This window comes from Rhipicephalus microplus, chromosome X, assembly GCF_043290135.1.
Source record: "Rhipicephalus microplus isolate Deutch F79 chromosome X, USDA_Rmic, whole genome shotgun sequence".
In the NCBI taxonomy this organism is placed as follows: domain Eukaryota; kingdom Metazoa; phylum Arthropoda; class Arachnida; order Ixodida; family Ixodidae; genus Rhipicephalus; species Rhipicephalus microplus.
This window is the reverse complement of record NC_134710.1, coordinates 61,045,988-61,059,604: the sequence shown is the minus strand read 5'-3', so window position 1 is coordinate 61,059,604 and position 13,617 is coordinate 61,045,988. Positions and strand designations below refer to the sequence as shown.

The following is a 13,617-nucleotide window of genomic DNA, read 5'->3' as shown; positions in this document are numbered from 1 at the left end:
CAGTGTAACGCCAGCAGTGATCAAAAGTGAAGCCCTAGGTGCAAACATGTAATATTTTGTTTGTCAAGCCTGCAGACCCATGACCACTGCTTTCTAGCATGCTACATTATTTTACAAGAGTTATAGCACTTTCCCGGGACTTCTTATGCATGTACTTTTGGCTGTGCACAGGTTGTTTTTTTTACTGTAGCAAAGTCGAGCTAAGCCAAGTCGTCGAAAAAGAAATGACACGTTTACATGTGATCAACAAATCACACATTGTAGTTCACGTGCAGCCGTAGTTGAACGGCTTCGATTCATCATCGCTTGACAACTTGAGCGAGTTAGAGGAACGAATATTGGCTCACATGTGAGCGTGAAATTCCGACCCCTATGGAGTAGCACCAGAGCCGCATGCTTTGACAGACGATTGCAGTAGCAATAACTCCGACTGACCACCACCATCGCCATCACTAGCAGCGTGCATGAGTGGTAGCAATTCTCCCTAAAGCAGTAGGTCGATGGCATTTCGCGTGCCGCAGCAATTGCATTCACAAGCTCGCGTGCTTCTTCCAACGTGCCTGGCGCGACGGGAATCTAGCTACTCTGGAAACACCGTGCCCATGCGCAACTGCACCCGTTTCCCTGCAGACGCCACAACAGCAGCACCGATTTTCATGCTCTACTTTTTTTACCTTGTAAGCTGCATAGAAACAAACGAAAATTAACAATAACATACATATTTAAAATTTAAGCTCTTATTCTGGTGTGCTTTAAATACCATAAAAGCCCGCATATAGCTCGTACCCGCATATATTCGGGAGTGTGATTTGAGGATAGCAAACGCAAGAAAAAAAAGTTCTCACCCGAATGTAGCCCGAGTGAAACAGAAAAATACATTTATTGACACACTTCAATCATCGTTGTCGTCGGACGCACTCTCTTCCGAAGCACCCTTGTCAAAAATGTTCTCCCACAGCACATTATCCTCAGTGCCATCAAGCATGTTCGAGATGGAGCTCTTTTTGAGTGCGCGGCAAACGAGCATCTCGAAAATGCAGGCCCAAGCCTCGTCTATTCACGAGCAGAGCATTGCTGACGAGGTCTGTTTCAGCTGTCCGGCAAGGGTCGCTTCTGGTTCTCCGGACCTCATTCACTTCGCATTCTGGCGCTTGACATGGTCCCTAAATGACTTGTTAAGGGGGGACGCGGCCTTTGAAAACCGAAAAATCGCGAAAAAGTCGATTTTTGGCAAACCACATATTCGGGCAGTATGTGTCATAAACTACCTTTTCTGTAAATATCAACGTCTAATTCGTCGCGAAACCATTTGAAATAAAGTTTAGAACATGCCGCGGCGGCCCTCGAGCGGCGCGCGAGCGCTCAAAATACCCCAACTTGGCGTGATCGCAGTTTCTCGACCGCTCGACGGAGCGCCGCCATTTTGGTGTTGTTTTGTTTGTGAATTCTTGCTCTTTCTTTCCCCGCCACCTGCGTCGCCGGCGGCAGCGCAGGAGAAGAGCAAGCCGCTCATGATTGGAGGGCTTGCGAGAGCTTTCAAATTTCCCGCGGCTGTGGCGCGCAGCTAGGATTGGGCGAAGCGCGCGTTCCCAAGGACGCGGGGGAGTCCGCGATTGCCATTGGCTGCTGCGCGCGATGACGTAGCGCTCTTGCGCATAATGCGGCCGATGTGGCCGCTCGTCTGCTGCTCCTCCGTCCGGCGTCTTTGTGTTCCGCTCGCTTCCGTGTATCGTTGCAGCCGTTCGCATACTCTCCACGTTTCAACTGTCTTCGAAACAATTTTCAACCGTCTTTACGAGACGATTTTCAACCGTCTATACGAGACCGTTGTTGTGTTCGCTCACGATGCGCCCAACGAAAAAGAAGACGCTACAATCGTTCGGTGCAAGGAAGCGAGCTATGAAGCTTGTCCGTGCGGCGAGGCTCTCCGCTCGCACGTGCGCCGACGGTGATCACGCCGACGGCACCTGTGGGGCAGCTTCTGCTTCATCTACGCAAGAGAGTGGTCGCATCGACGCGCCTAGCGACGGGACTCCTGCTCGGCCGGTGCAAGAATTTGTCGTTACAAGTGCGCCTGGTGTCTCGTACTCATCGACAGTGGCTTCCGCATCTTCTCTTTCATCGGCCTCGATTGCGATCGCGTCGTCAACTATGCATTTGCGAACAAGTTTCCTGACGTGCGAGAAGAAAGAGGCGGCGGATCAACAACGCGCTGCTGTGCAAAGAGAACTTGGCGCTATGCCAGCGACAGAGCGGAAATTTCAGGCAATGGAGCGCGATCATGAAGCTGCCACCGCTACAAGTGAAGGCGAAAAAAATTGCCCGCAGCTTCCCTCGGGGGAACACTGAGGAGGATGTGGAGCATATAATTGGTTAACGGGGTGTTAAAGTGCGACTTACTTGGGTCGATGGCTAAATTGGTTAACGTGGTTGTGAAATGGGGTGTTAAATTGCGACTTACTTGGGTCGATGGCTAAATTGGTTAACGTGGTTGTAGGAGGGGGTGTTAAATGAGTGAACACGTACACACGTATGCGAAAGGGCGGCGCTGGTCGAAGGGACGTCGATCATTGTGTTTGTGGATTCGTTGGAATTCATTTCACCGCGACCTTGGACGTCGACGCGCCGTACAAACCAACCGACGAGCGGCAACTGAGCGAGCGAGCGCCGACCTTGAGTATATATACAGCTCGACGGCGCATGCACTGTCAGCTGTTGAATGTTCTCGAAGCGCGACGCCACATGCGCGTCCACTGGAGAATCAGGAGAATTGTAGATGTCGAACGCGGTGTGTAGAGGAGGAAGGGTGCACAGATGGTGGAGGAGTGAAGCGCGCGCGGTGTGTAGAGGAGGAAGGGATGCACAGATGGTGGAAGAGTGGGCGACGGCGCGACGGCGCATGCGCGCGCGTCAGCTGTCGAATGTTTGAGAAGCGGTGCGGACGGCGCGGATGGCGCACTACAAGGCGCGAGTATAAGATGCTTCCGCATCTAAAATTTTTCCTTGTGCAAATGGATGCCCTAGACGACCTGCTATCTTGGACCCCGTGCCACCGGTGCACCGTGTTTGGGATGAAGGTACGAGGAGGCACCCAACTTGGACCTGCTACAAAGCTTGAGCTAGTATGCTTGCATTGTGGAGTAGTTTCAAGCTCATGGAGTTCATCTCGTCAGGATGACACAAAGGCCTTTGATGTGAATGTAAGAGCCATTATGGCAACAAAACAAATAGGCAAGGGACAAACAGCTCTCAACGACTTTTGGGCAGCGATGAATGTGTCCCATCGTGGCCTCCATCACAAGACCTTTCAGAAGCACCTGAAGAAATTCAGGGAACCGCAGACACAATGCATAGAAAATTTCTATGCAGAATCTGCTTCTGCTGTAAAAGCCACTTACAAAGAAATGGATCAATATTTCACCAGGGATATAACAGTTTGTTATGATGGAACATGGCACAAGCGTGGGCACACATCCCATATTGGAGTCGGGGCAATTATCGAATACCATACGGGCCTTATCTTGGACGCCGTTGTTCTGTCTAATCAGTGCCTTGGTTGCCAAGTAGGGCCAAAGCCTGGAGACGCAGACTATGCATGCTGGCTGGAGAATCATGTGTGCCAGAAAAACACCGACTCTAAATCAGGGAGAATGGAGGTTGAGGCAGCTATCATCCTCTTTTCACGCTCACTGTCGAAGCACAACCTCCGTTGCACAACGCTCGTGTCTGATGGAGATAGTGCCGCCTTCTCTGCCCTTGTACAAGAAAATGTTTATGGACTGGTCCCCATTTCAAAAGAGGAATGCCTGAACCACGTTCAGAAGAGGATGGGGACTGCACTTCGCAACCTTGTGCAGAAAAGTGACAAGGCTTTGGGAGGGAAGGGCAGGCTGACAAAGGCCCTCATCGACAAGTTGACAGATTATTATGGCTGGGCCCTACGGAACAATTCCGATGATGTGGCTGCAATGCGGCGGGCAGTGATGGCATCGTACCACCATGTGACGTCGACGGATGAGGAGCCGCACCACGACTTGTGCCCAGAGGGTGCAGACTCCTGGTGTCGTCACAATGCCAGCAAGATTACCGGTGTTCCACCTCCGAAGCATTCGTACAAGCTGCCACGCTATGTTGCAGATGCACTTCTACCCATTTATAAGAGGCTCTCACAGGCTTCTCTTCTGCAACGCTGCCTGGGAGCAAAGACGCAGAATGCATCAGAGTCCTTTCACTCTGTGCTGTGGTCCCTCATGCCCAAAGAGCAGCATGCGTCACTGATTGCTGTGGAGACAGCACTGCATGATGCAGTGCTAAGATACAATGCTGGCTGCTACAGGGCCACCCAAGAGCTAGCTTCATCAGTGGGGCTAACACCTGGCCACCTGGCCATTCAACGGGCAGCCGAGAAAGATTCTCAGCGCTTGAAAAAGGCCAAGAAGCGATCCCTAGAGAAGATGGAAAGGCGGCAAAGAAAGAGAGTGCCAAGCGACACCTCCAGTTACGCTGCAGGTTCATTTTAGAACTGCCTATGTGCTCAAAACTTTCAAACGTCGTTTTCTCAAAATGACTTTTTTGGCTAGTGAGGCTGCTTATTCCAGCCATATCTCTGGAACCGCTCATTGGATTTCCATAAGTCTTTTTTTATTATGTACATGAATAAATTTCTGAGGGGGTGACAAGCCCATTTTTTCAATATATTGTGTGTGTTATTTATTATATTTAATCAAAATTTGATTGATAATATTCTAATCACGAACACAAAGTTTGATGGTCTGCTAAAACTTTTCAGCAAGGAAATTCAAAAAAAGGGCTCTGTTACCCCCTGGAGTATCAATCTGGGAATCATCTTAATTTCACAGTTCCAGCACCTTTTGAAAGTTCTCCAGGCCTGGAATAAGAGAACCATGTGCACTACCCTGATATTCTGCTGTAACTTGAAAACCAGTGAACATAACTTGATGAAATTTTGTAGTTCTTCTAATGCTTTTGCTATAAGTCTATCCTGAAAATTTCATTAAGATATCTCAATAAACAAAAAAGTTGGTATCCGATGGTAGCCTCCCCCCTTAAGGCTCACATCAAGCAGCTGCAGCTGTGATGTACGACGAGCTCTGTGCGGGAGTTGTGAAGCAGTCGCTTTACGGAGACGGTCAGGTGACACCGAAAGCCGTCGACCACAAGCATCGAAGGAAGCCCCAGCAGAGCTCGGGGCCGTCGACACCACACAGACTTTATCCGGTCAAGAACTAGCGATTCATCCATCCAACCCTTGTCCCTGCAGTGGACAACGGCATTTTTTGGCAACTTCTCCCCCTTCGGCAGCGTCTTTCGTTTGAACACCATGTAACTAGAGTGGTAGCTTGCGACCGTCTGCAGTGCAGGACAACATTATAGTCACCCGCATTGTTCCGTTCCCAGTCGATCGCACGATAACTTGCCTAGAGCCTTTCTGATGCACCGTCAGTGTCGAGGGCATATCCAAGTAGACCGGTGTTTGATCCCCGTTGCCGATATGGCCCAGCTGAAAGAGTCAGCCTTTCCCAACGCAATTAAATACTTTTCAAACTTCACAAGGTCCTCTTCATAGCTCTGTGCTAGCTTCTGTGAGATCGACGTACGTCGACGTTGGGAGAACTCAGCGTGGTGCATAAAGAGACACCCAATGCTTCCTTGCATTGAAATCCTTGTGCTGAATGCCTGTGTCTCGGGCGATCTCCTTTGCCTTCGCATGTAGCAGCTCGATGTTAACAGCGAAATGTGCAGCTCGCTGCTCTCGCACAGTCTGCTTGTTCTTGTTTCACGTCAAGAAATGCTCTATTTTTCGGTCTGCAGAAACTTTTTCGCTGGCCGCTACAAGCAATGAGGGTGTCCTGCTTCCGCCAACTGTGAATACTCTGCTCGTTGACTCCGAACTGCCGCTCTGCGCTACAGTTGCCAATGGTTTCGGCAGCAGCGATAACTTGCCTTTTAAAAGCAGCTGAGTACTGCCTGCGCGGTGCTGACATGGTGTAAAATCGCAGGAGAAAAATCGTGGCTGTCGTTATGGGCGCCAAGTTGAAGCAAAAGTCACTGACCACTGTTGCACGCGTGTGTCAGTAAGACTAACACCTACTACCGCGGCTAACACTACCTAGCACCTAGCGCAGAGGTGCGAAACACTTGATGATCATGATAGCACTGTGCTATGCCCTAAGCAAAGCTGAATTTCGGCCAAAAATTTTTGGGACCTGCATATAGTACGAGGCCGAAATTTTGTACTCTAAAATCTAGAGAAAAACCCCGGGCTGAACGCGGGTGCTTACGATGATCACAGCAAAGCTATTAGGACTGCATATTTGTGGTTCATGGCTTTTGCTCTAGGAGCGCGACATGCCGGTTTTGGTTACTTTTAAACACGATTTAAAAATATAAATCCTGCTCAGATCACAAAAAGTATGCTGTCACCTGTCATCATAATTAATGCTCTTTTCCCTTCCACCGAAATCAATCACCCTTTCTGGCCAGGGTTAAGTCGCTTTAAAGGCCAACTTCAACTAAATTGTGCTCATCTCAAAAAGGCGATTTATAGGCAGTCTAGCTTGAGATAATGCCACCTGTGAAACTTCAGCTTCCAAATTCCAGTTATTCCTTAAGAAAAACATTCTGCTAACAATGCAATTTTTTTATGCCGGAACCAGAAAAAAATGATGCCATTACTACCAGAACTGACAAAGACAGTAGTCTGGCAGACGTATCGATGCATGCGAATTGTCTGTTCCGCTCTCCAAAGTATGCACTTCGTGGCCATGCTCCAAAGCTTTCTCTTTAGGTGGTAACAGAAAAACTATGTAAACTGGCACCTGGAAGGAAACATGGGTACACGATTACAAAAGTTCGATAAAGGATTTCTTTAAATAACGGCTGCCTGCTTCGTGCCTACGATCTCATCCTGCTCTCTTAAAGAACTTGCTAGCTAACAATTAATGATGCTGCTGATTTATGTTGCAGGTATTCTCAATTAATTAATAGACTGAGGATGATAGTACAACAGCAGTTTTTTATCGTAGTACTGCTGTCGTTGCTGCTTCACAGCACGATGGCAAGTTCTTTTTGTACTACGTGCACCTTTGCTGTGAACGTCTCTCATGGAGAAAAGTCTGACATTAATCTGCACATCGTCACGAAAAAGAACCAGGGGTACCTGCGGGATGCTGACAACCAGCCAAGCCTGTTGAGTTTTGTGCACACTGCCAGTTTCGGTTTTATTCATGCAGAGTGTCCGTTCTTGGCATTCTTAGTGGAACACAACATTCCGCTGAGTGTTGGCAATCACGCTGGGCTATTCCAGAAAATGTTTCTGAAGTGTAAAGGAGTGCTCGTGGGCAAACAAAGACGACGGCAATTGTTGGGGAAAGGCTGCCAAAGCAATGATAAATGCCCTCAGACAGCGAGTGTTTTCAGTCGCTGTGGATCGCTGTAAATATACGGATACACAGCTTTATCCCATACGGGTGACTTACTTTGTCAGAGAGTCTAGTAGAGGGGAAAGCTGCCTTTTTTGCCCTTTGGACAATTCAAGGCGAGGTGACTGGTCAAAAGATTTGGCATCTGATTTTGGACACGATGAGGTCCGGAGAATTGCCAGTCGACAACTTGTTGGCCTTGTCTTAGGACAACACGAATGTTATGATCGGCAAGAAAAAGTGTCAAGGGTGTTGAAGGGACACTAAAGTCAAATAACAATATACGTCAGAGTGAAAGCTCAATGTATGACAACACCTAAAATGACAATATTATCAGCAACAGTGCCGTACTTACTGAGAAATTCAAGTAAATGCACAAGAACACAAGTGCCACAGCAGAACATTTTAAAAACGATCCCGATGACATCAGACGGACTGCCTACAATTAATCACTAGTAATCGGTATAATTGCACTAAATAAATAACTTTACGTGCACCAAGAGATGCAATAAAATGCTGCATGTTCGTTTCTGATTGGTTCATGGAAAAAAGAACCACCGGACGTTACTATGGGAAATGGCGCAAGTGGTTCAAAAATTAAATTTTCGCCTAGTTACACGGGACAGGTGGTGCCATCTAGCGGGGTGCAGTTGAAACAAAAGCGTCTGCAATCTTGGAGCCAATGGAGGAAAATTGATCAATGGCTGTTTTTGCTGCTGTGGCTCTCTCACTGCTTTCGGTATGCTGATACTAGCGCAGTAAAGCTGGGCAACGTTGTGCACGGCAACAGCGACGTGAGACGGTCCGGTCGGTCAGCTTCTTGAGGCGGGTAATTCGAAGCGCGCTAACCCCATGCGGACCACTAAAACGTGATTTTATTTCAAAATATGCCCTTCCTTGGCACAAAAGTAACACTACGAGGTTTCTGGACCGCCATTTCAACAATCAACATCGACTTAATAGTTGACTTTAGTGTCCCTTTGACGAGAGGTTCAGTTAGCCTTGATTTGGGGTTGGTTGCCCGTGGTATCTGATAAACTTGGCCGTGGAAAAAGGAGCATCATGTCTTCCTTCAAAGGTTCATGAAGCTCTGATTGACATTTTTCTTTTTACCTTGAAAAAAGTGTGAAGCAGAGGAATCGACTCCGATTTTCAGCAAATGCATGACGTCGAGGTAAGGAAGATGCTGAAACATTCTCCGACCCATTGACTTTCGTTAGGAAATGGTTTAAATAGACTTCTAGACCAGTGGAAGCCATTTCTCTTTTTTTTTTTTGTGAGATAAAGAAGTACAATAAGCAAGAGCCTGTTTTTGCAGTCGTACCAGATTTCACTGACTTCTCAACAAACTTTAAAGAACTCTGCTCCTACTCCAAAGTCTACTTTAGGCCTCGGAAAAAGTGCTGATGCCGATGTAGTTCCACTAAAAAGAAAAAGTGTTCATCGTGCATTTGAAGCCAAAAATATGAAGCTTCAGACCACAGAATTCAGACAAACCTACCTCGTGACTCGTAAAGAGGACTTGTTTGTTTTCTTGTCATCAGAGCCAAGTAGGGCATGCTGTCTATTCTTGCAAAATGTAGTGCCGGTTTTTGAGAAAACAAACTGCATTCTTCAGGAACGGGCTCCCCATATTCAGGTACTGAGAGGCTTCTTGAACCGCCAACTCGAGGATCTCCTGACAAGATTTCTGCAGCGTAGTGTCCTGAAAGAATGGGATTAATTACTTGAAGTTTGATATGAACTTGCAGAGAACCAAAAAGACGAAGACGTCATTAGCAGCATGACCTGCCGTTTTGTTGAGACACTGAACTCAAGTTAGAGAGAACAGTTCTTTTCTGCTGTACGTCTGTGCTTTAAGGCATCTTTTGATTATATTGGTCACAAGTTTTCATTAGAAGACATCAACCTCAATATGGCTGAGGTTGCCCTAGTGCACTCATTGGAGACTGCTTCATTGAGCAGTGTGCGTCATTTCATCACTGCATTGCATGATTTTCTGCCAAAGCAAAGCTTGAAACCTAGAGAGAAGGCAATTGATGAACTCGAGGTCGAGTTTGCGGTCGACGCTCCCTGGATTTCGTGCCGACCGGTTGTGCGCCCGCGCGCTCCGCGCGCTCGCGACCTTCCGCGTCATCGTAGCGCTGGCCGACTGGGCTCGTCCTACGTCATCTCCTGTCGCCGACGACCTTCGACGACAGCGCAGCTCTGATTTACTGGTCCTGCTCTACGCCATCTACAGACGCCGACACCATCTCTCGCAAGTGTACCCCGTCCTCGGACTCCAGTGACCGTTCTTCCATCTTTCCTGTCTCTCCTATCCCCTCAGTTTGTTGTTGCTTCTTCTTCCTCTTTCCTATACCTTTACTTCTACCCTTTTATCCCTCCTTACCCCCATCCCTTTGTGAGCTCTGTGGCGGTGTCGCTCACTGAAGCAGACAATAACGGGGCTCACTTTTCTCTTCCTTTCTCTCAAGAACCACTTCAGGTCGAGTTTGCGAGCTTGCAAGCATGTAATGTTCCAGCAGACATTTTGAATAAGCCCAGGTGTGATGTGCAATGGGCACATTTGGGAGCTGTTCGAAGTATTGATGGCTCACTGAGGTTCCACAAAATTTCAGTTGTTATGCCGGGCATTCTCTCCATTCCCCACAGTAATGCCTAATGCGAAAGAATATTCAGTACTTAAAAAAAAACAAAAAAAATCTCGCTCATCTGTGGATTAAAAAACCCTAGAGAGCCTGATGATGGTGAAATGGCACCAAAGTATAACCTGCTTTGAACAAATTTACACGGAGGGCTTTCTTAAGTTGGCGAGGTCTGTCTGTAACAGCAAAATCATTACACAAAATAAATTTTTACCCTATTGTGTTGTTGCTGATTGCTCTCTGAACGATTTGACTTATGGCAGCAAAACATGATTATGGTTGTTGCTAAAGGCAAATCCATCACAGCCACAGATTTACAAAAAAGTCTGTCCCCCCCCCCCTCCTTTCCTCCCCGCCTCCTTCTCCGCTAGGGGGTTTTACGAATTTCTCTGTTGCCAGGTTGGCAGGAATGCCATGTTGACCAAAAACGTTCGTGCATTTTAGTAAACACTTGTATGGCTGCACCTAAAACATTTAAATTACGTCAAACAAAGTCTTTAACGAAGCATGATGTGTTTTTCTAAAATATGTTTACGTGCTTAAATTGCTTTGAACCGAACATCACTACGTTTCTGTTGAACTTCGCTGCTTTGACTACTCGCTATGACAAGTGAGTCGAACAGCTTTTAGAGCTTTGATTACTCGTGCCTAGATGGCGCAGCTAATCTCGCACTTTACAGGGCATAATTTCACTGTTTATGTTTTTCGAATAGCATTACGTTATAACTTAGCTTGTGAAATGCACTCACACACATTTTACGCTGCACTAAAGCTGCCTAATATGAATACTTCTTGTTGCTGGCACTTCTCTAAACGCTGGTCGGGGCTTCTCGCAGTTGGGTTCTCAGCATCTCAATATTGAAGGCACTGCTTCAAGGTTCAACATATTTTTCTGTTTCAACAATATTCGGGTACTGAGACACTAGTCGTGTTTATTTCGTCATCTGCGAAGTACACCGTGCAGAGCACCACGCTATTCAATACTTCTCATTCCTTTCTGCTCACTTCGATTACCTGCAAGTTTTGGAGCATTAGATTTTTTGGAAAAGCGTGAAAACTGGTCTTACTTACAACATATGTTTCTGCTGCCTACGGCCCCACATTTCGTACTATACAGAAGAGTTCATTCTTCTCAATCAGCCACGCATAAAGGGACGTCACGCAGAAAAGGAAGGGATGCAGCTGCGGCTGACGTCATTTCCGTTTGTGTCCAATTTGCCCAGGCACACCGCTTGGGTCCCACGTTGTCTGCTAGCTAACAATATGAGCACTGATTATGAGTGAAATATGCGATTGCAAGCTTTTTTTACTGTGATTATCATTGCTTACCCAACATGCACTACTCATTCCAAGCCAATTCTGCCCAAGTCAGATTTCGTTGCAGTCGGCCCTTAAAAGAGGAAGCTGCTTTTTGGGACACAAAATTAAAAAAAAAAATTATGAACTGCTCTTTTCTGATTCTGCTCCTATGCAAAACATTACCAATTTTCATGCATCCTAGATCATTTTAGCCATGAAAGCCTATTATATCATGTCAGCAACCAATGTTTTGTTCATTGCTGTTTTCTTTCTGTTTTGCTTTTTCATAATGTTACACTTTTCTGAGAAGCTTGTCTTGCTTATTGGGAGAGTGCATTAGGGTGTCAAATGTTACTTTGGGTAGTCATAAATCATTAGAAAGGATGAAATAAGAAAAGTACTTTTTCTCAGCCATTCAGATGGGAACTTTGAATCTGCTTTACTTTTGTTCTGAGAAAGCTGGAACGACAGAACTACCCTTGCTGCACTCTTTGATATCTGTAGGATCCTGCTTAATTCAAAGTATTTCTGTTGTCTCGGTATTTTGCGATGTAACTTTGAGCAGACAGGTTGAAATGGCGGTCAGCACCAGTCCGATTAATTTGAAAACTTTGGGTGCAGTCTGCCAATTCCCAATCCAGATTTCAGTGCAAATCCATGGAAGCTGACAGTCCTCGAGAGCCACTAGGCAATGTACTGTAGCGATACTAATGAGTGGTCACTAAAGCACCCCAGCCTCGCTAAATTAAATTTTATATATATACATATATATATATATATATATATATATATATATATACATATATGTAGTAAAAAAAGTGTCTCGTGATCAGCTGAAATGTGTGCCTGTGGAAATTAAGTCGTGCTTCACTTCAACACAGTAGTGACGCGCGGGCAGCATGTCGCATGCTTCTCGGAACATCAGTATGTCATGATTTACCCATTCTTTCTAGGAATGTAAAGAAACTGATAAAGGACAGTCTGTTGGAATGCGCTATGTATGTGAGTCTCCAAGTGCCGGTTGCTTCAGTAATTTGCACACTTGCACTGGTGGTGGAGTTTTTGCCTGCATCGCCTACTTCGAAAACTCGGTTGAAAAGCTTCAATGATCATGTTTTCCAGACAACACACATCGCCAGTTCTGTCACACTGTCCATTTTTAAATTCTTTATTTTACCAGAAAGAGTGGGTGAACGGTCGCATCATGACGTGCTGGCAAAGCGAGGAGCAGGTGACGTGCTGCCCAAGTCTCATTACTGTGTTGCAGTGAAGATGTCTTTTTTACAGGCGCGCATTGCAGTTTAACCACATTTATTAATTAATTTTTTTTTCTCAGCAGCTGCAAGGTCACTGTTTCTCCTCGTTTGCTGCAAAATTCTGACCAGGTATTGCTGAAAAACGTAGCCATTGGATCCGTAAACTAGCCAGCACAGCAAAACAAGCAGCCCTGAATACTTTAAATAATATCAGGTTCCTTACGTCTCAGTTTTTGTATGATCTGTCAATTTGAAAGCCCACTTAATTTGATGATTTCTCACCATTCCATTGATTTTGATTTGCAAATTAACAAGATTTTATTGTACATGAATAGCAATCAGAAAAAAACATGATGGTCACAACTAAAGATATAATATGCTGAAGAAATATGAATAACAATGTGAATAAAAATAACATCCGAAGCATATAACGGTGGTAACGACAGGCTGCATGCGCATTTGCTTGAACTACACAAAATACAAACACTAAATATAAGAAATGAAGCATTGGCCAACACAAACGATGGCAATAACATTAAGTAGATACACGTTCAATGGAATATGTGTTTATTAGTTGTGATAACTGCAGGTTATTCCACTTGGTTCATCCTAATTCAAATATTCAAGCACCTTATATCCAGAAACCTCTCTGCACTGTAACATCAATTACAACTTACATTTATTGTAGTGTGTAACAGGACATTTACTTGGAGTGAATGCTTGTCCATGGGCTTGAATAACAATCTTCAGTGGTTAAAATTTCACCTTCCAATTTCTGCACTTGATTTGATTGGGCTATTGCCCTTTTTTGTATGAATACTGTTTTGTGTGTGTGCCGTGTGTTAAAAATAAGTTGCCACAATTTTGCGTTATATAAAACAGAAAAGCTATTACGGTGTCTTTCATGAAACATAAGGAAATGTTTTTATTTTTGTGTGTATAATGTGAAACTGGCATTCTCTATCATTTATT

At 45.6% G+C, this 13,617-nt stretch overlaps 2 protein-coding genes across 5 annotated transcripts in view; both read left to right on the top strand.

The window, feature by feature from the left end:
• LOC119176096 (MPN domain-containing protein) overlaps nucleotides 1-13,617 on the top strand; it is a 98,296-nt gene that overhangs the window by 33,449 nt on the left and 51,230 nt on the right. The gene's annotated exons all lie outside the window — the stretch shown is intronic.
• LOC142775488 (uncharacterized) lies at nucleotides 3,083-13,612 on the top strand. The gene is made up of 2 exons (XM_075876909.1): nucleotides 3,083-9,492; nucleotides 9,931-13,612. Exon 1 carries the CDS (start codon nucleotides 3,213-3,215, stop codon nucleotides 4,518-4,520), a length of 1,308 nt encoding a protein of 435 aa, XP_075733024.1. The 5' UTR covers nucleotides 3,083-3,212; the 3' UTR covers nucleotides 4,521-9,492; nucleotides 9,931-13,612.